This window comes from Nerophis ophidion, linkage group LG19 (assembly GCF_033978795.1).
Source record: "Nerophis ophidion isolate RoL-2023_Sa linkage group LG19, RoL_Noph_v1.0, whole genome shotgun sequence".
NCBI classification, from domain to species: Eukaryota; Metazoa; Chordata; class Actinopteri; order Syngnathiformes; family Syngnathidae; genus Nerophis; species Nerophis ophidion.
The window spans coordinates 46,510,984-46,538,894 of record NC_084629.1 but is presented as its reverse complement, the minus strand read 5'-3'; the positions used below and the strand labels follow the sequence as shown (position 1 = coordinate 46,538,894).

Genomic DNA, 27,911 nt, shown 5'->3' with positions numbered 1-27,911 from the left:
AGGGGGAAAGGGGGCGGGTCTAACCTCAGCCAGCTTGGAGAGACGACTAGTAGACATTAGTGACTTAGTGCTAGTTAGTCGTCATAATGGAGTCGTTGCGGGAAAGTGGTCGTCGTTCTCTGCCGCAGACTTGCTGCTTGTTGGTGCTTCTCCTCCATTTGCAGGCGGCTTTGACGGGAGGTAAGGACGTGCAGACACTTTTTGTCTCGTTTTGGTGTCCAACTTCCCTCTTTTTCTCAACACATGGTGGACAAAGTTAACTTAGTTACGTGACTTTTTTAAACACTGTAGTCCAGCAAAAATATTTCAGCTACCATTGACGCACAACTTGCAGGGATTATCCAATTTATTTCTACGTTATTTGTTATCTATTGGTCAATAGATGGGTGGGTGGAACGATCCAAACATTGGTATCATGATACCGGGCATCGAAACGATAGTAGTGTGATGAAATCGATATTTGTTTATGTTCACAATTTTGTTTTTTTGTTGCTGTGCAGTACAGATATAATAATATATTGTTCCCAAGCTCAGGTAAATAGTTGTGATTGATGATTTGAAATAAAGCCAAAAGTAGTTTTTGAATTGAATAATAAAGAGCAGGGGTCACCAACACGGGGCCCGCGGGCACCAGGTCGCCCGTAAGGACCAGATGAGTCGCCCGCTGGCCTGTTCTAAAAATAGCTCAAATAGCAGCACTTACCAGTGAGCTGCCTCTATTTTTTAAATGGTATTTATTTACTAGCAAGCTGGTCTCGCTTTGCTCGACATTTTTAATTCTAAGAGAGACAAAACTCAAATAGAATTTGAAAATCCAAGAAAATATTTTAAAGACTTGGTCTTCACTTGTTTAAATAAATTCATTTATTTTTTTGACTTTGCTTCTTATAACGTTCAGAAAGACAATTTTAGAGAAAAAATACAACCTTCAAAATGATTTTAGGATTTTTAAACACATATACCTTTTTACCTTTTAAATTCCTTCCTCTTCTTTCCTGACAATTTAAATCAATGTTCAAGTAAATGTATTTTTTTATTGTAAAGAATAATAAATACATTTTAATTTAATTCTTCATTTTGGCTTCTGTTTTTTTTTGACAAAGAATATTTGTGAAATATTTCTTCAAACTTATTATGATTAAAATTCCCCAAAAATATTCTGTCAAATCTACAAAATCTGTAGAATCAAATTTAAATATTATTTCAAAGTCTTTTGAATTTCTTTTAAAATGTTTGTTCTGGAAAATCTAGAATAAATAATGATTTGTTTTTGTTAGAAATATAGCTTGGTCCAATTTGTTATATATTCTAACAAAATGAAAATTGGATTTTAACCTATTTAAAATATGTCATCAAAATTCTAAAATGAATCTTAATCTTGAAAAATGACTAATGATGTTCCATAAATTATTTTTTTAATTTTTTCAAAAAGATTCAAATTAGCTAGTGTTTCTCTTCTTTTTTTCAGTGGAATTTTAAAGAGTCAAAATTGAAGATAAACTATGTTTCAAAATTTAATTAGATTTTTTTCCCCCTTTTCTTTTAATGCAGTATGAAGAAGAATGTTTTAATGTAGACACATAGAATCATCATAGTGCTGTGATTATATGTGTCAAGTGTTCATTCAAGGCCAAGGCAAAATATCGTAATATGTATCGTATATCGCAATATGGCCTAAAAATATCGTGATATTAATATAGGCCAATATCGCCCAGCCCTATGTGAATGTAATGAAAAGAATAAAATCTGAGCCAACCAGCTGTTAAAATGTTGTCCATGTTAATGTTTTAGCCGTTTAGTCAATATTTCAACTGTGATCGGGCTTTAAACAGGTGGCTCACCTGTTCAGATGGGTGTGACTGCTACTGGTCAAATAATGTGAAATAGTATTTAATTTTACATGTATGCAATGCCATTTAAATGTAATTATAGATGATAATAATATTAATAATAAATACTGTGTAGTGTTGTAAATAGTCAACGGGAAGGATTTTAGTAAGATATAAGCCATGAGCACTACACAGCCAGAAAAAAACATAGGCAGGACAAGTAAAAATATTGGGGCAAGTAGATTTGAAAAGTCGGGCAAGTAGAAAAAACAAAGGGTGCAGAGTCTGCAGGCAGTAGGAAACACATGGTTAAGTGTAGGGCAGGGGTAGGGAACCTATGGCTCTAGAGCCAGATGTGGCTCCTTTGATGACTGCATCTGGCTCTCAGATAAATCTTAGCTGACATTACTTAACACAGGGCTGTCCAAAGTGTGGCCCGCGGGTCATTTTTTAACGGCCCCACGGCACATTTTAAGAATACATTTAAAAAAAAATTAAAACATCAAAAGTGGTAAAAAAGAGCAAACAGGTGAAATGTAACAAGACATTGTTGCAATGCTTACTCTAATAACACAAAGCTGCCATGCAGGCTGTTTCTTTCTTTAAAAAATAATAATGAATCAAAATCAATGTCATTTTGAATTGTTGACCTATTCAAGGCTTCGATTACGTCACATTAAATATTCCACTTTGAGATATTTTTGGGGGAAAATGTTGCATATTTTGTGTTTTATCATATAAAACACTGAGCTGTGTTTTTTTTTTTTTAAAGAAGGGCCTAAAACAAACAAACAAAACATAAACAACAATCAAACTTAAAATTGACGGATATATCTGAAGTTGATCGAGATTATTGTGCTAAAAGTAAACGGTAAATAAAATGTATAATTTATTTTTTCAATCAATTAATCAATGTTTATTTATATAGCCCCAAATCACAAATGTCTCAAAGGACTGCACAAATCATTACGACTACAACATCCTCGGAAGAACCCACAACATTTAACACTTTAATAAGCAGGACACTTTTGGATCCCTAAATATTTTAGTGTGATTTGTTTTTAAGTGTCATTGCTCAAAAAATAATGAATCAAAATCCTAAATTGAGGCTCCAATTATTATATATTCTCAAATATTCCACCTAAAAAAGTTATTGGGTGAAAATATTGCATATTTTGTGTTTTTTCTATTTTTTTTTGTCTGTTGATCTAGAGATTTAAAACTTGCATAATAATACAAATTATAATACTGAAGAATGACACATTTTTAATATTTTTTTTGACCAAAACCCTCCAACTGAGTGGAGGCCTAAATGTATATTTTTTATACATATATTGTATTGGTTTTTAAAATAAAAAATTATGAAATTGGCCCCCGCTTGCTCTGATTTTTCAGTGTGCGGTCCTCAGTGGAAAAAGTTTGGACACCCCTGGCTTAACATGATAATTATGAATAATTCCGCTAGTAATCACAGCGCTAAAAATACTGTTCAAATTATAAGCACACACTTAATTTAGATTTAGTGGGGCCTCTGTTTACATTATTAACATATCTACTGTGGCTAAGCAGACTTTTGCCAAAAGGACAATCATTCATTTGTTGTGGGTTTATCCACTTTAATGCACTTTATTTTTTTTTGGAATGCATATTTTGTTTGAAGGCCTAATATAAATGAAAAACTGTGCTTTTTTCGAAAAGCAAAGGCTACTGAAATATTCAAAAAAATGTCAATATTCAATAAAAATGTATTTTATTTAAAAATCATGTCTAAACATTTATTCTAGGCTATTTATGCAATATAAAAAAAATTGTGAAAAACTGCATTCATTATTCGGTATTCGGTACTCGGCCTTCGGCCAAGCGTTTAAATTTTATCCGGCTTCGGCCGCAAATTTTCATTCCGGTGCATCCCTACAATGCACATAGATTTAAATGACTACTGGTCAGTGATGAATTCCTTTTGATGCATGTTTGTTCCTGTTATGAAAAAATCCACAACTAGTTTATTTCTGCTTTCTATAAACGTTCCATTGCTAACAGCATGTATTGCAACTCTACCAAACTGCAGATGTGTCTGCAAGTTCCACTTTCCAATTTGCATTTAAAAGGACACCAAATGTACCATATAGCTACTAGAGCAGGGGTAGGGAACCTATGGCTCTAGAGCCAGATGTGGCTCTTTTGATGACTGCATCTGGCTCTCAGATAAATCTTAGCTGACATTGCTTAACACGATAAGTAATGGATATTTCCGCTGGTAAATACAGTGTCAAAATTATGTTCAAAATATAAAACATTCTCATGCATTTTCATCCATCCATCCGGTTTTCTACCGCACCTGTTCAAGAAGTCACATTAATGGTAAGAAGTATTTTATTTATTTTTAGTTAGCCTCAGAATAACAATGTTAATAAAAAGAATACGAGACTTATTATACTCTAAAAACGTTGGTCTTTCTTAAAAATGCACGAATATAGTTGTATTCAGTGTTAAAAAAATGATACGGCTCTCACGGAAATACTTTTAAAAATATTTGGCTTGTCTTGCTCACTCCGCCAAAAAGGTTCCCGACCCCTGTACTAGAGTATAGTCTTTGTTGGCAGAATGTGCTCTGGCACCTTGAACGTATCGCAAGCCAAGCCTCGAGTCGAAAGATAAAGAAAATTCATGTTTTTGTTCCACTTTTTGTCAGACTGTCCTGCTGATGGACGCACCTGGGTGCCCTTCAAAGACAGATGCTACCACTTCGTCCATGGAGAAGAAGACAAACTCAAAGTCTACACTTTTGAGAAAGCGAGAAGCCTCTGCCAAAACCACGGTATGTCAATTAATAATTAGTTGAGAAAATGTTGGATCTGCACTAGAGATGTCCGATAATGGCTTTTTTTACCGATATTCCGATATTGCCAACTCTTAATTACCAGTACTGATATCAACCGATATATACAGTGGTGGAATGAACACATTATTATGCTTAATTGTGTTGTGATGCCCCGCTGGATGCATTAAACTATGTAACAAGGTTTTCCAAAATAAATCAACTCAAGCTATGGAAAAAAATAGAGATGTCCGATAATGGCTTTTTTACCGATATCCCATATTGTCCAACTCTTAATTACCGATTCCGATATCAATTGATACCGATATATACTTGGGTGGAATGAACACATTATGCATTAAACAATGTAACAAGGTTTTCCAAAATAAATCAACTCAAGTTATGGGAAAAAATGCCAACATGGCACTGCCATATTTATTATTGAAGTCACAAAGTGCATTATTTTTTTTTAACATGCCTCAAAACAGCAGCTTGGAATTTGGGACATGCTCTCCCTGAGAGAGCATGAGGAGGTTGAGGAGTGGGGGATTAGGGTGTACCGGGGGGTTTAAATAATGATAAATGGTTAGGGATACCGGGGGGTTTAAATAATGCTAAATGGGTTGTACTTGTATAGCGCTTTTCTACCTTCAAGGTACTCAAAGCGCTTTGACACTACTTCCACATTCACACACTGATGGAGGGAGCTGCCATGCAAGGCGCTAACCAGCACCCATCAGGAGCAAGGGTGAAGTGTCTTGCTCAGGACATAACGGACGTGACGAGGTTGGTACTAGGTGGGGATTGAACCAGGGACCCTTGGGTTGCGCGCGGCCACTCTACCACTGCGCCACGTCGTCCCGGTTTATATTGTAGCGTCCCGGAATAGTTAGTGCTGCAAGGGTTTCTGGGTATTTGTTCTGTTGTGTTACGGTGCGGATGTTCTCCCAATGTGTGTTTGTCGTTCTTGTTTGGTGTGGGTTCACAGTGTGGCGCATAGCGTTATCAGTAGCCAGAGGAGCCTGTTCAGTGCTAGACTGCTTCATCCCAAGTGCAGGACTAATAGACTCAAAAACTCCTTTGTCCCACACGCCGTTAGACTGTACAACTTTTCTCTGGGGAGGGGGGGGGGGGGGGGGGAGGAGGAGGGGGGGGGGGAGTACTAGGATGACAGGGGATGCAAAACAATAACAGATGCCCGAACCACCTCATCTGGCTCCTCTCAATGTGGAGGAGCAGCAGCTTTACTTTGAGTTCCTCCCGGATGGCAGAGCTTCTCACCCTATCTCTAAGGGAGAGACCTGGAAACTCATTTGGGCCACTTGTACCCGAGATCTTATCCTTTCGGTCATGACCCAAAGCTCATGACCATAGGTGAGGATGGGAACGTAGATCGACAGGTAAATTGAGAGCTTTGCCTTCCGGCTCAGCTCCTACTGAAGACGCTGCACCGATCCGCCTGTCGATCTCACCATCCACTCTTCCCTCACTCGTGAACAAGACTCCTAGGTACTTGAACTCCTCCACCTGGGGAAGGGTCTCCTCCCCAACCCGGAGATGGCATTCCACCCTTTTCCGGGCGAGAACCATGGACTCGGACTTGGAGGTGCTGATTCTCATTCCGGTCGCTTCACACTCGGCTGCGAACCGATCCAGCAAGAGCTGAAGATCCCGGTCAGAAGAAGCCATCAGGACCACATCATCTGCAAAAAGCAGAGACCTAATCCTGCGGTCACCAAACCGGAACCCCTCAACGCCTTGACTGCGCCTAGAAATTCTGTCCATAAAAGTTATGAAAAGAATGGGTGACAAAGGACAGCCTTGGCGGAGTCCAACCCTCACTGGAAATGTGTTCGACTTACTGCCGGCAATGCGGACCAAGCTCTGGCACTGATCATACAGGGAGTGGACCGCCACAATCAGACAGTCCGATACCCCATACTCTCTGAGCACTCCCCACAGGACTTCCCGAGGGACACGGTCGAATGCCTTCTCCAAGTCCACAAAGCACATGTAGACTAGTTGGGCAAACTCCCTCAAGAACCCTGCCCAGAGTATAGAGCTGGTCCACAGTTCCACGACCAGGACGAAAACCACACTGTTCCTCCTGAATCCGAGGTTCGACTATCCGGTGTAGCCTCCTCTCCAGTACACCTGAATAAACCTTACCGGGGGCACTCACCTTTTGTTTATTTTTGGTTTAAGCATTAGACATCCCGCTGTTTCCCACATCTACAAAGCAATTAGCTACCGGCTGCCACCTACTGATATGGAAGAGTATTACACGATTACTCTGCCGAGCTCTAGACAACACCGACACTCAACAACAACACATCATTTGCAGACTATAATTACTGGTTTGCAAAAAATATTTTTAACCCAAATAGGTGAAATTACATAATCTCGTGGTTGAAAAACACTGATCTAGACCAGGGGTCGGCAACCCAAAATGTTGAAAGAGCCATACTGGACCAAAAATACAAAAAAAAGTCATCTGTCTGGAACCCGCAAAAAATTAAGACTTACAGTTGTGATCAAAATTATTCAACCCCCACACAATTTTGGTGTTTTAGCAAGTTGGACATTTATTCCGTAATTTGTTTATAGTCATATCAAATAAAGATGTGTCAAATAGACAAATGCAACTTAAATTGCAACACTGTATTTGACAAAATAGCAAAAAAGGACATTTTTCTTAATATCTCATTGACAAAATGATTCAACCCCCTATTTACATGCATTTTTAGTACTTAGTACTTACTCCTTACGTATAAAATACTACACGGTCTAGCTCCATTCTATCTTGCCGATTGTATTGTACCATATGTCCCGGCAAGAAATCTGCGTTCAAAGGACTCCGGCTTATTAGTGATTCCCAAAGCCCAAAAAAAGTCTGCGGGCTATAGAGCGTTTTCATTTCGGGCTCCAGTACTCTGGAATGCCTTCCCGGTAAAAGTTCGAGATGCTACCTCAGTAGAAGCATTTAAGTCTCACCTTAAAACTCATCTGTATACTCTAGCCTTTAAATAGACTCCCTTTTTAGACCAGTTGATCTGCCGCTTCTTTTCTTTTTCTCCTATGTCCCACTCTCCCTTGTGGAGGGGGTCCGATCCGATCTGGTGGCCATGTACTGCTTGCCTGTGTATCGGCTGGGGACATCTCTGCGCTGCTGATCCGCCTCCGCTTGGGATGGTTTCCTGCCGTCTCCGCTGTGAACGGGACTCTCGGTGCTGTGTTGGATCCGCTTTGGACTGGACTCTTGCGACTGTGTTGGATCCATTATGGATTGAACTTTCACAGTATCATGTTAGACCCGCTCGACATCCATTGCTTTCCTCCTCTCCAAGGTTCTCATAGTCATCATTGTCACCGACGTCCCACTGGGTGTGAGTTTTTCCTTGCCCTTATGTGGGCCTACCGAGGATGTCGTAGTGGTTTGTGCAGCCCTTTGAGACACTAGTGATTTAGGGCTATATAAGTAAACATTGATTGATTGATTGATTGATTGTAGAACAGCCTTTGGCAGTAATGACATCCTTCAAAGGTGATACACAAGCTTCTTGCAAGCATCTCCAGGTATTTTAGCCCATTCCTCTTGGGCAAAGGCCTTCAGTTCATTCATATTCTTGGGCTTGCGTGCTGCAACTGCCTTCTTCAAGTCCCACCACAGTTTTTCTAGAGGATTTAGGTCTGGCCACTGTGAAGGCCACCCCAGAGTCTTCCAGCCCTTCTTCTGCAACCACTCTGATGTTGATTTGGAGGTATGCTTGGGATCCTTGTCCTGTTGGAAGGTCCAACGTCTCCCAAGCCTCAGCTTCCTCACTGACTTCATGACATTTGCAGCTAATATATCCTGCTAGGAAATAGAATTCATAATGCCTTGAACGCGCTGGGGATTCCCGGTACCTGAGGCAGAGAAACAGCCCCAGAGCATGATTGACCCCCCACCATGCTTAACAGTAGGCAAGGTGTTCTTCTCCTTGTAAGCTTCATTTTTTCTCCTCCAGACATAACGTTGATTCATAGGCCCAAAGAGTTTCGATTTTGTCTCATCACTCCATAGAGCAGTTTCCCAAAACCTTTGGGGTTTGTCCAGATGATTTTTGGCATACTGGAGTCTATTTTCTTGTGCCTGGTAGTCAGAAGTGGGGTGCGCCTGGGAGTTCTGGCATGGAGGCCTTCATTTTGTAGTGTGCGCCTTATTGTCTGGGACGAAACCTGTGTTCCCCCCTCGGCAATGTCCTGTTGTAGTTCCTCAGCTGTTACCTGGGAGTTTTTCACCACTAAACGCTTCAAATACCGGACAGCAGTTGCACACAGCATCCTCTTTCTACCACGCCCAGGCAGTGTTTCCACTGTGCCTTTAGCTTTAAACTTGCGAATTATGCTCCCAACTGTGTCTCTTGGAATGTGTAATGTCTTTGCTATTTTCTTATATCCATATCCTTTCTTTTGAAGAGAAATTACCTCCTCTCTTGACTTCTTTGACCACTCCCTGGACTTCACCATGTTGCAAATACACCATTGACCATCTACTAGAAGCTGAGCGTCACAGTCTTTTTCAATCAGTTTAATTGTTGCTCGTTATGGTTCTAATCACATCTACAGGTGTTTTCAACACCTGATTGAAAAGACCTTATTCAAAATCTGTTCTTAAGAGTTATGATCTTCAAGGGGTTGAATAATTTTGTCAGAGATATTAAGAAAAATGTCGTTTCTGGTATTTTGTAAAATACAGTGTTACAATTTAAGTTGCATTTGTCTATTTGACACATCATTATTTGATATGACTATAAACAAAATACGGAATAATTGTCCAACTTGCTAAAACACCAAAATTGTGTGGGGGTTGAATAATTTTGATCACAACTGTATATAAGTGTTATAATGAAGGCAACACATGATGTAAGTTGCTAATTAGTTATATTCGCCTACTATCAAAATGACTGTGTCGCAGGCTGACGCAAATCTTCGTTGAAAGAAATGTTGAAATGTAATATTTATTCTACACATTATTACAACATTAGTAAAACTTCCTAGAAGGTGAGATAACTCCTGGAAATTACTGTTTTGTTATGGCCAAAGGTATAGATGTGTGTGTCCGAGTTAAAGGAAAAGGCAGGCTGTCTTCTTCTAATGGATTTATTGCAATCTCTGCAAGCTGGCTAACGTTTGCTGTGGTCTGGAACAACATGGCTACACAAGGTACTATCAGAAATGCAGCCAATATTACATACAGATAATGTGTCATGAGACATGCAAATATAAATTAATGAGTTATGGAATTTAAATGAGCTCAAATATACGTACAAACGCGGCATAATGATGCAATGTGTACATACAGCTAGCCTAAATAGCATGTTAGCATCAATTAGCTTGCAGTAATGCAGTGAACAAATAGGCCTGATTAGCACTCCATAACAAGTCAATAACATCAACAAAGCTCACCTGTTTGCATTCACGCACAGTATAAAACGTGTGGTGGACAAAATGAGACAAAGGAAGCGTGGCAAACATGTATACAAACTGAGTCACAGTCCACACAACGGTGAGTTCAAGGGCCGCTGAAATTAGTAGGACAAAACGTCACTCGCCAAATACTCTCATAAGTGAAGCATAAACATGTTAAACAGTGGGATTTCTAACAATTATCAATCAATCAATCAATGTTTACTTATATAGCCCTAAATCACTAGTGTCTCAAAGGGCTGCACAAACCACTACGACATCCTCGGTAGGCCCACATAAGGGCAAGGAAAACTCACACCCAGTGGGACGTTGGTGACAATGATGACTATGAGAACCTTGGAGAGGAGGAAAGCAATGGATGTCGAGCGGGTCTAACATGATACTGTGAAAGTTCAATCCATAATGGATCCAACACAGTCGCGAGAGTCCAGTCCAAAGCGGATCCAACACAGCAGCGAGAGTCCCGTTCACAGCGGAGCCAGCAGGAAACCATCCCAAGCGGAGGTTAGGGTTAGGGTTAGAAAGCTTTCTCCTACAGAAACCATTTTACAACAAATAATATATTTTTCACCCTGTTTTTTTTCCATTTCCATACATTTTTGAAAAAGCTCTATGGAGCCACCAGGGCGCCGTTCAAGAGCCACGGGTTGCTGACCCCGATCTAGAAAATAATTCTCATTTTTGGTTGGACAGCTAAGATTGCAGGTGTACCTATTGTTGTGACCAGTGCTGATGTTGTTTTGTTCTTTCACAGAGCTGCTGACCGTCCAGAGTGCTGAAGAGAATGACTTTGTTGTCAAATATAGCCCAGAGGTGTGGAAAGGCCAAGTCAACGTTTGGCTGGGAATGTATTTTGATACAAACAGTAAGTGTCATGTGATCCGCGGACGGGTGGAAATACGCTCCAAAAAGTTCTATTTTTTCTACACCTGTAATGTAATTTGCTTACTAAGGAAATCGAGCCTGACTGCAAAGTACATCCTGTCACAACTTCAGGAAATCCTGCTTTTTTTTCCGCACAAGTTTTTAGGAAGTGAAAGATGTCACATTAGTGACTTAAAATAAAAAAAAAAGTTGTATTTTTTAACAGTTTGTGCTGATGCAAAATGCCTTTTAACAGGTGAAAACATGAAATGGTTCGGCGAAGATCTGGTGAGATTCACAAACTGGGAAAGCGGATCGTCTTTATCCGACCTGGTGCCGCTGGATAAATGTGTGGCTCTGCACAGTGACACGGGGAAGTGGGAAACTGTCAGCTGCTCAGATGACCTGGAGAATGGAGTGATATGTGAGACGGCTCAGAGTATGTACTACTTCTTCTTTTCAACGCTGGAACCTCCGAGGAGAGATTCTTTATGATTTAGGCTACCGGTACATGGGAAAGTAAAAATGAAAATGTAGCTCTATTTGACCACAGGGATGTTAAAAAACAACTTTATTGCACAACAGGGCAGCTATAAAACCAATGTTGTACAAACCCCGTTTCAATATGAGTTGGGAAATTGTGTTAGATGTAAATATAAACAGAATACAATGATTTGCAAATCCTTTTCAAGCCATATTCAGTTGAATATGCTACAAAGACAACATATTTGATGTTCAAACTCATAAACTTTATTTTTATTTTTGCAAATAATCATTAACTTTAGAATTTGATGCCAGCAACACGTGACAAAGAAGTTGGGAAAGGTGGCAATAAATACTGATAAAGTTGAGGAATGCTCATCAAACACTTATTTGGAACATCCCACAGGTGTGCAGGCTAATTGGGAACAGGTGGGTGCCATGATTGGCTATAAAAACAGCTTCCCAAAAAAAGCTCAGTCTTTCACAAGAAAGGATGGGGCGAGGTACACCCCTTTGTCCACAACTGCGTGAGCAAATAGTCAAACAGTTTAAGAACAACCTTTCTCAAAGTGCAATTGCAAGAAATTTAGGGATTTCAACATCTACGCTCCATAATATCATCAAAAGGTTCAGAGAATCTGGAGAAACCAACATTGAATGACCGTGACCTTCCATCCCTCAGACGGCACTGTATCAAAAACCGACATCAATCTCTAAAGGATATCACCACATGGGCTCAGGAACACTTCAGAAAACCACTGTCACTAAATACAGTTTGTCGCTACATCTGTAAGTGCAAATTAAAGCTCTACAATGCAAAGCGAAATCTTTTGATGATATTATGGAGCGTAGATGTTGAAATCCTTAAATTTCTTGCAATTGCATTTTGAGAAACGCAATTCACCGTTTCCCGCCTACAGCTTTCTTCTTTGATGTCTCCAATGTTCATTGAACAAATTGCAAAACATTAACCAACACAGATGTCCTAATAGTGTGGAATTTTGCGATGAAAAGAGACGACTTAATAGCTGGGCACAAAATGTCCTCTACAATCCGTGACGTCACGCGCAGGCGTCATCATACCGAGACGTTTTCAGCAGGATTTTTCGGCGCGAAATTTAAAATTGCACTTTAGTAAACTAACCCGGCCGTATTGGCATGTGTTGCAATGTTAATATTTCATCATTGATATATAAACTATCAGACTGCGTGGTCGCTAGTAGTGGCTTTCAGTAGGCCTTTAAGGCTTTTAGCACATTAGTAACTCGCATTAACTTTGACAGCCCTCATGTGTATACAGTAAATATATGCACACCCACAGGAACTTTAACCCCAGTAGCCACAGTAAGCATGCTTTACTCCAAGCAAGCTTATTGCTGCGGCGTAGATCAATAATCCCTAAAGTATCACATGACAGTTGCTACTGGTCAAACATGTATCGTGCAGTCTGATATTTGCAACATGACACTTTTTCAATGCCAGCAATCCTGTTGAGGGTCACAGCGATCGAGCCTACGGGCAAAAGCAGATGTCCAATCTTGGACTGGTCACCTGTCAATCACATATAGACAAACTAGTATTCACACTCACATTCACACCTAGTGTACTGTATTTTTCGGAGTGTAAGTTGTTGCGGGGTATATGTCGCACCTGCCGAAAATGCACAATAAAGAAGGAAAAAAAACATATATAAGTTGCACTGGAGTGTAAGTCGCATTTTTGGGGGAAATTTATTTGATAAAATCCAACACCAAGAATAGACATTTGAAAGGCAATTTAAAATAAATAAAGAATAGTGAACAACAGGCTGAATAAGTTATATGAGGCATAAATAACCAACCGAGAAGGTGCCTGCTATGTTAATTAAACATATTATGGTAAGCAGAGGTGGGTAGTAACGCGCTACATTTACTCCGTTACATCTACTTGATTAATTTTTGGGATAAATTGTACTTCTAAGAGTAGTTTCTATGCAACATACTTTTACTTGAGTATATTTATAGAGAAGAAACGCTACTTTTACTCCGCTCCATTTATCTACAATCAGCTCGCTACTTTTTTTTTTTATCGATCTGTTAATGCACGCTTTGTTTGTTTTGATTTTGTCAGACACACATTCTAAGTAGAATCTACGCATGCCTGCGTTTCACCAATCAAATGCAGTCACTGGTGACGTTGGACCAATCAAACAAAACCAGGCGGTCACGGGACTGTCACACTTCGAATCCGACCTACAAAAGTAAAAAAAAAACTTATTGGGGTGTTACCATTTAGTGGTCAACTGTACAGAATACGTACTGTACTGTGCAATCTACTAATAAAAGTTTCAATCAATCAATTAAAAGTGTAAAGGAAAAAAGACACTTTTTATTTCAACCGTACTTCCCGTCAAAAGCCTAAAGACAGATCGCACAGTTCCTGTCTTCACAATAAAAGTGCCGCTCCATCGCGCCTGCGCTAACAAAATAAGAGTCTCCGAAAGCCAGAGCAAACCAACTAGCAAACTACGGAGTTTGCCGCCTATGTATTTATTGTAAAGTGTATAAAAACAATATGGAAGCTGGACAAATAAGATGCCAAAAACCAACGACTTTCATGTGGTATTAGACAGGAAGGAGGAACTTTTTTTCCCTTCCATTTGAAAACGTGGACATTATCAGCACTATACTGTCTGATTCCAATCAATGCAAGTCATCAGAATCAGGTAATACACCAACTTATATTCTTGTCTTCATGAAAGATAGGAATATATATGTTAAACATGCTTGTATATTCATTAAAACACCTTTAACATGTAAACAACAATGGCAAAATAAGTAAATATAAATTATATACTGTGTATATAAATGTATATATATGTATATATGAGGATGATCACCTCGACTTGGTCATTTATTAAGTAATTGATTAACGTTGAAAAACTTATTGGGGTGTTACCATTTAGTGGTCAATTGTACAGAATATGTACTGTACTGTGCAATCTAATAAAAGTTTCAATCAATCGATGAATGCCTACTGAGCCTATGGTGCTGTTAAGTTATTGTAGCTCAATTTGCCTTAATTTTTTTATTTTCATGTATTAGTATTTAATATATATTATTGTTTTAGTTGCTTAAGAGATATTCCTGGCTATGAATTTGCTCATTGCTATTTTTATGTTTTTGTGCATTATTTGTTGCCGTAATCATTAAACAAACAGGTTACTCATCAGTTACTCAGTACTTGAGTAGTTTTTTCACAACATACTTTTTACTTTTACTCAAGTAAATATTTGGGTGACTACTCCTTACTTTTACTTGAGTAATACATCTGTAAAGTAACAGTACTCTTACTTGAGTACAATTTCTGGCTACTCTACCCACCTCTGATGGTGAGAGTCGTTCAAATAACTATAACATATACCGTATTTTTCGGACTATAAGTCACAGTGCGACTTATACTCAGAAGTGACTTATGTGTGAAATTATTAACATATTATCGTAAAATATCAAATAATATTATTTAGCTCATTCACGTAAGAGACTACACGTTTAAGATTTCATGGGATTTATCGATTAGGAGTGACAGATTGTTTGGGAAAGGTATAGCATGTTCTATATGTTATACAAACCCCGTTTCAATATGAGTTGGGAAATTGTGTTAGATGTAAATATAAACGGAATACAATGATTTGCAAATCCTTTTCAACCCATATGCAATTACATGCACTACAAAGACAAGATATTGATGTTCAAACTCATAAACTTGATTCTTTTTTTGCAAATAATATTTAACTTAGAATTTCATGGCTACAACACGTGCCAAAGTAGTTGGGAAAGGGCATGTTCACCACTGTGTTACATCACCTTTTCTTTTAACAACACTCAATAAACGTTTGGGAACTGAGGAAACTAATTGTTGAAGCTTTGAAAGTGGAATTCTTTCCAGGGACGTCCCAGGGACGGCGTGGCGCAGTGGGAGAGTGGCCGTGCGCAACCCGAGGGTCACTGGTTCAAATCCCACCTAGAACCAACCTCGTCACGTCCGTTGTGTCCTGAGCAAGACACTTCACCCTTGCTCCTGATGGGTGCTGGTTGGCGCCTTGCATGGCAGCTCCCTCCATCAGTGTGTGAATGTGTGTGTGAATGGGTAAATGTGGAAGTAGTGTAAAAGCGCTTTGAGTACCTTGAAGGTAGAAAAGCGCTATACAAGTACAACCCATTTATTTATTTATTTATCATTCTTGTTTTATGTAGAGCAGGGGTCGGGAACCTTTTTGGCTGAGAGAGCCAAGATATTTTAAAATGTATTTCCCTAAGAGCCATATAATATTTTTTTAAACACTAAACACAACTAAACGTGTGCATTTTTAAGTAAGACCAACATTTCCAGAGTATAATAAGTCTCTTATTCTTTGTATTAACATTGTTATTCTGAAGTTAACTGTGGAGGGGGCGTGGCCTGCGGGCTTGCAGCAAAGCGGGATGTTGCCAGGACCGGCCTCAAAATCAGCGACAGGTGCGTAGATGGTCCACCTGGGCCTTTTTATCTAATCACCTGTCGCTCTGTTATAAGCAGCAGCCAGGAGGAGAGAGAGGGTTGGGGCTGGAGCCAGAGCGCGAGTGAGGACGAAAGAGAAAAAGACAATTGCTCGAAAGCAACTAAGAGACTAATTGAAAAAAAAACAACAATATTTTAACCCTAAAACAGGCTCTCATGTCGGTGCTTGGTGGTCTGAAGAACCCCCAGGAGGCCAAGCCCCACACTAACCAATAATAAATAAATTACTTCTTACCATTAACGCAACTTCTTGAACATAAAAATGCATGAGAATGTTTTATATTTTGAATGTTATTTTTAACACTATGATTACAAGTGGAATTATTCATTACTTATCCTGTTAAGCAGTGTCAGCTCAGATTTATCCGAGAGCCAGATGCAGTCATCAAAAGAGCCACATCTGGCTCTAGAGCCATAGGTTCTTTACCCCTGATGCAGAGCTTCAGTCGTTCAACAGTCCGGGGTCTCCGCTGTCGTATTTTACACTTCATAATGCACAACACATTTTCCATGGGAGACAGGTCTGGACTGCAGGCGGGCCAGGAAACTACCCGCATTATTTTTTTAGAAGCCACGCTGTTGTAACACGTGCTGAATGTGGCTTGGCATTGTCTTGCTGAAATAAGCAGGGGCGTCCATGAAAAAGATGGTGCTTAGATGGCAGCATATGTTGTTCCAAAACCTGTATGTACCTTTCAGCATTAATGGTGCCTTCACAGATGTGTAAGTTACCCATGCCTTGGGCACTAATGCACCCCCATACCATCACACATGTTTGCTTTTAAACTTTGCGTCGATAACAGTCTGGATGGTTCACTTCCCCTTTGGTCCGGATGACACGATGTCGAATATTTCCAAGAACAATTTGAAATGTGGACTCGTCACACCACAGAGCACTTTTCCACTTTGCATCAGTCCATCTTAGATGATCTCAGGCCCAGAGAAGCCCGCGGCGTTTGCGGATGTTGTTGATAAATGGATTTCGCTTTGCATAGTAGAGCTTTAATTTGCACTTACAGATGAAGCGACAAACTGTATTTAGTGACAGTGGTTTTCTGAAGTCTTCCTGAGCCCATGTGGTGATATCCTTTAGAGATTGATGTCGTTTTTTTGATACAGTGCCGTCTGAGGGAAATAAGCTGCGGCGCCCATTAAAAAGACGGCGCTTAGATGGCAGCATATGTTGTTCCAAAACCTGTATGTACCTTTCAGCAATAATGGTGCCTTCACAGATGTGTAAGTTACCCATGCCTTGGGCACTAATGCACCCCCATACCATCACAGATGCTGGCTTTTCAACTTTGCGTCGATAACAGTCTGGATGGTTCGCTTCCCCTTTGGTCCAGATGAAACAATTTCGAAATATTTCCAAAAACAAATTGAAATGTGGACTCGTCAGACGACAGAACACATTTCCACTTCTCATCAGTCCATCTTAGATGATCTCGGGCCCAGAGAAACCGGCGGCGATTCCGGATGTTGTTGATAAATGGCTTTCGCTTTGCATAGTAGAGCTTTAACTTGCACTTACAGATGTAGCGACAAACTGTATTTAGTGACAGTGGTTTTCTGAAGTGTTCCTGAGCCCATGTGGTGATATCCTTTAGAGATTGATGTCGGTTTTTGATACAGTGCCATCTGAGGGATGGAAGGTCACGGTCATTCAATGTTGGTTTCCGGCCATGCCGCTTACGTGGAGTGATTTCTCCAGATTCTCTGAACCTTTTGATGATATTATGGAGCGTAGATGTTGAAATCCCTAAATTTCTCACAATTGCACTTTGAGAAATGTTGTTCTTAAACTGTTTGACTATTTGCTCACACAGTTGTGGACAAAGGGGTGTACCTCGCCCCATCCTTTCTTGTGAAAGACTGAGCATTTTTTGGGAAGCTGTTTTTATAGCCAATCATGGCACCCCCATACTATCACAGATGCTGGCTTTTCAACTTACACCTACTGTATTTTCTGTTTTGCAGAAGCAGAGGAAACCAAGCAGAGTGAGTATTTCTTCCACTGTGCCCCCCCCACACTTTTATACTATTTGAATTCATGTTTGACTTCCTTGCATTGTCCATTGTCCGCCATCAGGACCCAGCGCACTGCTGTCAGCACTGGTCATTCTCAGCGTGATCGCCATTGTCGTCGTCTCCGCCGTCATCTGGTTCCTGCACCAGAGGTACCAAAACCCGGGCTCCTCTGTAGTCACGGCCTTCGAGTACCACCCTCCGTTCAGAGTCCTGGACTCGGACCGGTCCTGCCTGGTGGAGGCCGAGGAGCTGGACAGCGGGCCATAGGGGCGAGGCTCTCCTCAGGCTCCATCCGTCCCACACAGTGGGTGACAAAGAGTGCCAAATGTTTGACTCAGAATGTCAGGTAAATCAGTATTTTCCAACATTGTTCAATGCAGTGTAGCCTAGCGTTGCTTCATCATCAGGAACTAATCTCGGTCGAATCACTCGTATTACTCGGTATAAACGCTTAGTGGTAGCATTTTCAGCACGCGGCATGATAAAAACACCTGTGATCAACTCTTAAAGGCCTACTGAAAGCCACTACTAGCGACCACGCAGTCTGATAGTTTATATATCAATGATGAAATATTAACATTGCAACACATGCCTATACGACCTTTTTTAGTTTACTAAATTGCAATTTTAAATTTCGCGCGGAAGTATCATGCTGAAACGCGTGCACGTGGCGTCACGGATTGTAGAGGACATTTTGTTCCAGCACCGTTCACAGCTATTCATCGCATAATTCCACAGTATTATAGACATCTGTGTTGCTAAATCTTTTACAATTTGTTCAATGAAAAATGGAGACGTCAAAGAAGAAAGCTGTAGGTGGGAAGGGGTGAAGTGAAGTGAATTATATTTATATAGTGCTTTTTCTCTAGTGACTCAAAGCGCTTTACATAGTGAAACCGAATATCTAAGTTACATTCAAACCAGTGTGGGTGGCACTGGGAGCAGGTGGGTAAAGTGTCTTGCCCACTGACACAATGGCAATGACTAGGATGGCGGAAGCGGGAATCAAACCTGCAACCCTCAAGTTGCTGGCACGGCCGCTCTACCAACCGAGCTAAACCGCCCCACGATATAGGGTGTATTGCGGCCGCCTTTAGCAACACAAACACAGCCGGTGTTTCCTCGTTTGCATTCCCAAAAGATGACGGTGAAGCTTTACTATGGAACAGAGCGGTCAAGCGAACATGGTTCCCTGCCACATATCAACCGGCAGGTTTCGGTTAGAAAATGGTGGTAATAAGTCGGCTCTTACCGTAGACATGAGCGGAGTGCTTGCGTCGTTCCTCCTGCGCCTGTCGAAGAGGCAGCTGCGGACTCTCTTGCCTCCTCCCACCGGCCGCCGGATGCTTCCACCGTGGAGGAGGGGAAAAAGAAAAAAAAATCTCAGCCCGGTCGCCTTCGCCTCGTCGAGAAACGTGGCTTCCTTCGGAGACACTGGCGGTCACCACACCCATGGGCACACCCCTCCGACTTTCAGGTTGTGTATTGCGGCCGCCTTTAGCAACACAAACACAGCAGGTGTTTCATTGTTTGCATTCCCGAAAGATGACGGTGAAGCTTTACTTTGGAACAGAGCAGTCAAGCGAACATGGTTCCCTACCACATGTCAACCGGCAGGTTTCGGCTAGAAAATGGTGGTAATAAGTCGGCTCTTACTGTAGACATGAGCGGAGTGCTTGCGTCGTTCCTCCTACGCCTGTCAAAAAGGCAGCTGCGGACTCTCTTGCCTCCTCCCACCGGCCGCCGGATGCTTCCACGGTGGAGGAGAAGGAAAAAAAATTATCTTAGCCCGGTCGCCTTCGCCTCGTCGAGAAACGTGGCTTCCTTCGGAGACACTGGCAGTCACCACACCCATGGGCACACCCCTCCGACTTTCAGGTTGTGTATTGCGGCCGCCTTTAGCAACACAAACACAGTCCTTGTTTACATTCCGGAAAGATGACAGTGAAGCTTTACTATGGAACAGAGCGGTCAAGCGAACATGGTTCCCTACCGCATGTCAACCGGCAGGTTTCGGCTAGAAAATGGTGGTAATAAGTCTGCTCTTACCGTAGACATGAAAGGAGTGCTTGCGTCGTTCCTTCTGCGCCTGTCAAAGAGGCAGCTGCGGACTCTCTTGCCTCCTCCCACCGGCCGCCGGATGCTTCCACCGTAGAGGAGGGGGGGAAAAAAAAAATCTTGTTGAGAAACGTGGCTTAATTCGGAGACACTGGCGGTCACCACACCCATGGGCACACCGCTCCGACTTTCAGGTTGTGTATTGCGGCTGCCTTTAGCAACACAAACACAGCCGGTGTTTCCTTGTTTACATTCCCGAAAGATGACAGTGAAGCTTTACTATGGAACAGAGCGGTCAAGCGAACACGGTTGGATTGGACCACACACACAAAGTACAGTGTTTTACGCAGCGATCATTTCGAAAGATTGTGTTTCGAAGAGGGTCCCTTGCGAAGAGGAGAGATGGGCATCGCCACCACCCGTCGACTGGTGCTGCAGAAAGGTGTGGGGCCGACCTTCAGGTTGTACAGGTACCACCATATAATCTCACTAAAACACTAGTAACACAATAAGCAGATAAGGGATTTTCCAGAATTATCCTAGTAATTATCGCTGTGCCGTCTAGTTTTTTTTTTTTCTTTCTCTGGTCCTTCACTCTCACTTTCCTCATCCACGAATATTTCATCCTTGCTTAAATTAATGGGGAAATCGTCGCTTTCTCGGTCCGAATCGCTCTCGCTGCTGGTGGCCATGATTGTAAATAATGTTCAGATGTGAGGAGCTCCACAACCCGTGACGTCACGCACACATCGTCTGCTACTTCCGGTACAAGCAAGGCTTTTTTATTAGCGACCAAAAGTTGCGAAATTTTTAAACGTTGCCGTCTCTAAGCTTCTGTTACACTACAACCTTTCATCTCAACTAGTCATTTAAGCCATGGTAACAATTACTAAATGATCACATCACGTTACGTTTTCTGAGTTTTTTCCAAGAGCACACAACTTGACATTTTGAACAAAAAGTGTAAATAGTGCCGCTAAATGGATAATGACTTTAGCTCAGATTAGAGTCCAGTTGCGATTGATTTAATCCTCTAAGAATACAATGAATGATTATTCTCACACTTAACAATTAGGCCGCATTCCTTTTATTTCTTTTAGAGACCAACACAAACCGTTGCTGAATACTTTCACTTGTAATATTTTGCACAATAATCAAACTGTCTTCCAGTGGTTATTTTCTTCTCTTCAAATCGAAACGTGTATTTAATGTCATTAAAAAAAAGATTGGCATCGTCTATATTATAGAACAGGGGTCACCAACCTTTACCACTCAAAGAGCCAATTTGACCTGTTTCACAAAATTAAGAAAACAATGGGAACCACAAAACTTTAAAATGAAAATAACACTGCACATATTGTTTTTTTTTTGCTTTGTGCTACGTATAAATCAGAGTCTCAGACACGCTGCCCGCATCTTAAAATGAAGATTTAATGTTAGTGCGGCCCGTGACATTTATATGGATGCCGCTTGCAACCCTCCCACAATTTCCGGGGGACTCTTGAATTTCAGAGCAACTATCCCCTGGAATGTCTGATGAATTCTGCTCAAACAACAAAGTTAGGGCGTGCTATGATGGTGCAACATTTAGCACCCTCTACTACTTTAGCAAACAACTTGTCAACCCAATCACATGTTGTATGTGGCTTCTGCAGACACACACTAGCGACTGCAAGGCATACTTGTTCAACAGCCATACAGGTCACACTGAGGGTGGCCGTATAAACAACTTTAACACATTTACTAATATGCACCACCACACTGTGAACCCACACCAAACAAGAATGACAAACACATTTCGAGAAAACATCCTCACCGTAACACAACAGAACAAATACCCACAATCCCCTGCATCCCTAACTCTTCCGGGCTACATTATACACCCCCGCTACCACCACGTGAAGTGAAGTGAATTATATTTATAGAGCGCTTTTTCTTCAAGTGACTCAAAGCGCTTTACATAGTGAAACCCAATATCTAAATTACATTTAAACCAGTGTGGGTGGCACTGGGAGCAGGCGGGTAAAGTGTCTTGCCCAAGGACACAGCGGCATTGACTAGAATGGCGGAAGCGGGGATCGAACCTGCAACCCTCAAGTTGCTGACACGGCCGCTCTACCAACCGAGCTATACCAACCCCCCCCTCCGTGCGTCGGTTGAGGTGGGGGTGTACAATGTAGCCCGGAAGGGTTAAGGACGCATGGGATTCTGGGTATTTGTTCTGTTGTGTTTATGTTGTGTTACAGTGCGGATGTTCTCCCGAAATGTGTTATGTGTGGGTTCACAGTGTGGTGCATGTTAGTAAGAGTGTTAAAGTTGTTTACATCACAACCTTCAGTGTAACCTGTATGGCTGTTGAGCAAGTATGCCTTGTAGTCACCTAGGTGTGACAACTAAAGTCACGCACTACATGTGACCGACAGGTACGCAGGTAGAATGGTGTAAATGCGGACGTTACGTCGTATTCCAGAGTGCATCAAAGGCTTTGCCATGACGGCACGCCCTCTATATTGGTGTCGTCGATATTGTTGTCCGGGTAAAAATCGGAGAATACTTAACCCCGGGAGATCACTGGAAGAGGCACTGAAATCCTGAAACCTTCCGGAAAAAATGGGGGTGTCTGCAATTAATCAGCTGAGCCACATCAGAGTGATCAAAGAGCCGCAAGAGGGTTGCCGACCCCTGTTATAGAAGATACAGTATCCATTATAGCAGAGAAATCAAAGCCAGAACTGAAGAGGAGAAAAGTGTTACTTGATCAGAATGTTTTATACTAAGGCCTGGTGCAAGCTTCTAGCACAATCTGAGCCCTGCGTCTTCATAATAAAGTTACTCTAAGAAACACTTTGTGTGCATTTTTTCAGCCACTTGGAGTCACAATTGTTGCTTGTGTCTACTTAAAGTGGATTTTACAACAACTCATGTTCATGTGCAGGAGCTAAGAGGACAAAAACATACAAATGATTGACTGCTAAATGGCGCCCCCTTGTGTTTATACAAGGTAGTGTTTCTAAGGTGTGATTAGTTTGTCTCTCGTTGCCATCCGTCCGTCCATCCTTTTTCTACCCTACCGCTTGTCCCTCTCGGTGTACACGCTGGACAAGTCGCCACCTCAACACAGGACCATTTCTGATAAACATATTTTAAATGTTACATATCTTAAATATTGTGAGTGTAAATAGAGTTGATGTCAGTGTACAAAACTGTCATTGTTTTCTTGATGTATTTAACAAACTTTACATTAAATGTATTAATAACTTTTGTGGAAGGTTGAAATAATTTTCTTTCATACATTTATTTTTTATAAAACATGTATTATGAAATCATCCTTGACAATGTGCCATGTGATTTAATCAGCATTTACAGGACTGCTTGGTAACTTATTATTTAGGCCTTTAATTGTAAAAAAGTAGGCGTGGCTTCAGCACACATCACCTGACATTGCCATCAGTAGAATTATGCGATACTGCACATTTTGGTATCCGTTCGATACAAAGTACTGTGCGATACCGATACTTTTTACCTTGAACATTTTAACATCCCTGAATGAGTTTGGTTTCGATTATTTTCCGACTCAAAATATATTTTGTAAACTTATTTGTGAATAATCAAGCAAAGTAACAATATCGACAAAATATTCCAATAATTGCCTTACGATGATTTATTTTGTATTAACTTTTGAGCTAAAACATGTGTTGGCCCTCATTCAACTCCGCCGGCTTGATTATTTCCTGATCTTATTTACGTGAAAACAAAATGCCCATCCATTTCCTACCGCTTATTCCCTTTGGGATCATTGGGGGCGCTGGAGCCTATCTCAGCTACAATCGAGCGGAAGGCGGTGTACACCCTGGACAAGTCTCCACCTCATCGCAGGGCCAACACAGACAGACAACATTCACACTCACATTCACACACTAGGGACCATTTAGTGTTGCCAATCAACCTATCCCCAGGTGCATGTTTTTAGAGGTGGGAGGAGCCTATCCCCAGGTGCATGTCTTTGGAGGTGGGAGGAGCCTATCCCCAGGTGCATGTCTTTGGAGGTGGGAGGAGCCTATCCCCAGGTGCATGTCTTTGGAGGTGGGAGGAAGCCGGAGTACTCGGACTGAACCCACACAGAAAGATCCCGAGCCCGGGATTGAACCCAGGACTACTCAGGACCTTGGTATTGTGAGGCAGACGCACTAACCTCTGTTCCACCGGGAAGCCCTGAAAAAAAAAAAGTCTAATTAAAAAAAAATAATAATAAATTGTATTTACAATAAATAACTGTCGTGTGCCCAACTTGTCACTTATTTGTTAGTGCACTCTTAGATGAATAAAACAGAAAGAAAGCTTATTGTTGTTGTTTTTTTTAAATGTTTTTCATTGAACAACAAACATACATTTACAAACCCCGTTTCCAAAAGAGTTGGGAAATTGTGTTAGATGTAAATATAAACAGAATACAATGATTTGCAAATCAGTTTCAACCCATATTCAGTTGAATATGCTACAAAGACAACATATTTGATGTTCAAACTGGTAAACAGAGGTGGGTAGTAACGCGCTACATTTACTCCGTTACATCTACTTGAGTAACTTTTGGGATAAATTGTACTTCTAAGAGTAGTTTTTATGCAACATACTTTTACTTTTACTTGAGTATATTTATAGAGAAGAAACGCTACTTTTACTCCGCTCCATTTATCTACATTCAGCTCGCTACTTTTTTAAAATGGATCTGTTAATGTTTGTTTTGGTTAACGACAGAGCTTCAAAGTAGAATCTAGGCATGCCTGAGTTTCACCAATCACATGCAGTCACTGGTGACGTTGGACCAATCAAACAGAGCCAGGCGGTCACATGACCGTCAAACGTGGACCCCGACTTAAACAAGTTGAAAAACCTATTGGGGTGTTAGCATTTAGTGGTCAATTGTACAAAACATGTACTATGCTGTGCAATCTACTAATAAAAGTTTCAATCAATCAATCAAAAGTGTAAAGGAAAAAATACATTTTTACTTCAACCGTACTTCCCGTCAAAAGCCTAAAGGCTGATCGCACAGTTCCTGTCTTCACAATAAAAGTGCCGCTCTATCGCGCCTGCGCTAACAAAATAAGAGTCTCCAAAAGCCAGCGCAAACAAGCTAGCAAACTACGGAGTTAGCCGCCAATGTATTTCCTGTGAAGTGTATAAAAACGAATATGGAAGCTGGACAAATAAAATGCCAAAAAAACAACGACTTTCATGTGGTATTGGACAGAAAGGAGGAACTTTTTTTCTCCTCTATTTGAAAACGTGGACGTTATCAGCAATACTGTCTGATTCTAATCAATGCAAGTCATCAGAATCAGGTAATACACCAACTTATATTCTTGTCTTCATGAAAGATAGGGATCTATATGTTAAACATGCATGTATATTCATTAAAACACCTTTAACATGTCAACAAAAACGGCAAAATAAAGAAATATAAATTATATACTGTATATATAAATGTATGTATATACATATATATTAGGGGTGGGCAAATTAATGCGTTAATTACGCGTTAACTCATCAATCTATTAACGCCGACAATTATTTTATCGCACATTTGCGTATGTTGTTTACATGCTTTTATTTTGTTAACGCCTTTTCTTAACAAGATGGCATCTCCCGGATGTACTTCGGCGTCGAGGGGCTCTTGGTAAAGATGGAACATTTGTTAAAAATACCAGACAATTCTGCAAATTTCCTGGCTGGCTTACAGCGTGGTCACTCCGGGATCACTTACGACCGCCAGACAATTCTGGATGTGGATAGATCGGGCCGTTTTGGACTGAATGAGGCGTGCTTGCTAGAGCGGCTAGCTAGCATGGGAATACTTTGCCGGCTACATCCAGCGGCCTGTGAAGCAGCGGAGTATATGTGTTGTCTGTCTATTTATGAATAATGCAGACCAGGAGTGTTGGCTGAGTTGTTAACGTTTGCTTTCAGAGCGTGCATATCACAACATACAAGATGTCGTCATGGCGACACAACCTATACATGCTCCTCACTCCTGTTGCATGCTGGGTAGGGTAGTTCTTTTTTCCCCTGGCTCATAACATCACAATATAGTACCATGTATATGATGCCTTCAGTTTATCAAAGCACCAAGCAAACAATCGGAAAATTCCCATCATATCAATTCCTAGATATGGTCATAATTATTTTAAGTGCACTACGCAGAATAAACACAACATTATTAATATTGCTACTACGGATAATTTGATCAAAAATTCCCTAAAACAGCCCACTACCTATAATATAGGTTTTTTAAACATAAGATCCCTGATAAAAAAAATGTTTCTGCTGTTACCTCAGAAATTGCCTGTTCAGATGTTATGATTGTGGCTCAGAGATTTGTATGTAGATTATATTTATTTTCCATAACAAACAGGATAACTTAAATACCCTGGCAGTGGCAATAAGCTTAAATGTTTGTATTTACATTTTTGGAGTTGATTTTCATCAAATATGCTATTTAACTGCTACTGTTTAACAAGGACTGATTTAAATTGTGTTTGCACAACAAATGTTTTGGCGCTTTTGTTCATGTGGGAGAATATTCCAATAAAGGTGCACTACACACTACTTTGGAATTCCTTATTGGGCTTTGCGTATACAATGCAGTTAATCGTGATTAATCGGAGAAATAGTGTGATTAACTTCGATTAAAAATTGTAATCATTGCCCAGCCCTGGGGCTTCACGGTGGAAGAAGGGTTAGTGCGTCTGCCTCACAATACGAAGGTCCTGCAGTCCTGGGTTCAAATCCAGGCTCGGGATCTTTCTGTGTGGAGTTTGCATGTTCTCCCCGTGAATGCGTGGGTTCCCTCCGGCTTCCTCCCACCTCCAAAGACATGCACCTGGGGATAGGTTGATTGGCAACGCTAAATTGGTCCTAGTGTGTGAATGTGAGTGTGAATGTTGTCTATCTGTGTTGGCCCTGCGATGAGGTGGCGACTTGTCCAGGGTGTACCCCGCCTTCCGCCCGATTGTAGCTGAGATAGGTGCCAGTGCACCCCGCGACTCCGAAAGGGAATAAGCGGTAGAAATGGATGGATGCCCAGCCCTAGTAAATATATTAGTCTGCGGTTAAAAAGACTTGAAATGACTCGAAACTCAAAATGCAGGACTTGGGACTTGACTTGAGACTTTCCAGTCTTGAGTTCGGACTCGAGGAAAAAGACTTGAGACTTACTTGTGACTTGCAAAACAATGACTTGGTCCCACCTCTGATTTGCCATCCCTGAGAGCTTAACTTCGATAACCATGTCTAAACACAATAAAATAGCATGTAAAACCTTTTTTCAGAACACACACATTATACAAAATGTATTACAATATCAATATGAAAAGGGGAGCTCTAATTTGGGAGTCTGAATCAGGATCATAAGTTCCGATACAAATTCACGTCGCCATTTTGTATTGATTACTGGATTCATCCACAAACACTTTAGAATTAGGCTCCACCATCAGAACGTGTACTTAAAATGATAATGACCATATAGATACCATTCAGTGAGTTGATTCACCAGAACTAACCTGTTAAACAGGAGGAAAAAGCACATAAAACGTCTCAGTTGTCCACAGACTGGTCGCTCTCATCAGAATGACGAGTCACTTCCGGTCTGCAGGTAATACCATTCAATTAGGAAGAAACGCTCTACTGCCCCCTGCTGACCGAGGTGAATATCGACAAATGTGGGATGACAGCTCTAAAACGAATTCAAACCCATCCATCCATCCATTTCCTACCGCTTATTCCCTTTTGGGGTCGCGGGGGCGCTGGCGCCTATCTCAGCTACA

At 41.0% G+C, this 27,911-nt stretch overlaps 2 protein-coding genes and 1 long non-coding RNA gene across 3 annotated transcripts in view; 1 reads left to right on the top strand and 2 right to left on the bottom strand.

Annotated features, from left to right (window-relative positions):
* LOC133538478 (FERM, ARHGEF and pleckstrin domain-containing protein 1-like) overlaps positions 1 to 19,411 on the bottom strand; it is a 200,803-nt gene extending 181,392 nt beyond the window's left edge. The window contains exon 1 of the mRNA XM_061880134.1: positions 19,283 to 19,411. The gene's annotated coding sequence lies outside the window, so the exon portion shown is untranslated. The remainder of the gene's footprint in view (positions 1 to 19,282) is intronic.
* Positions 6 to 22,930, top strand: cd302 (CD302 molecule). Its single transcript, XM_061880138.1, has 6 exons — positions 6 to 180; positions 4,522 to 4,647; positions 10,871 to 10,981; positions 11,237 to 11,419; positions 17,980 to 18,000; positions 18,092 to 22,930. Exons 1-6 carry the CDS (start codon positions 87 to 89, stop codon positions 18,295 to 18,297), a joined length of 741 nt encoding a protein of 246 aa, XP_061736122.1. The 5' UTR covers positions 6 to 86; the 3' UTR covers positions 18,298 to 22,930.
* On the bottom strand, positions 21,845 to 27,784 carry LOC133538481 (uncharacterized). The gene is made up of 3 exons (XR_009803008.1): positions 27,648 to 27,784; positions 27,304 to 27,378; positions 21,845 to 24,300 (listed from the first exon to the last, which is right to left on the bottom strand). It is a non-coding gene; the product is annotated as an uncharacterized LOC133538481 (long non-coding RNA).
* Between the last annotated feature and the right edge of the window lie 127 nt (positions 27,785 to 27,911).

Excerpts from the sequence above, each read along its gene's own strand:
- cd302 (XM_061880138.1), top strand. The coding sequence starts at position 87 with ATGGAGTCGTTGCGGGAAAGTGGTCGTCGTTCTCTGCCGCAGACTTGC. Across the intron at positions 181-4,521 it reads GCAGGCGGCTTTGACGGGAG|ACTGTCCTGCTGATGGACGC; the intron begins GTAAGGACGTGC and ends ACTTTTTGTCAG. Across the intron at positions 11,420-17,979 it reads GATATGTGAGACGGCTCAGA|AAGCAGAGGAAACCAAGCAG; the intron begins GTATGTACTACT and ends TCTGTTTTGCAG.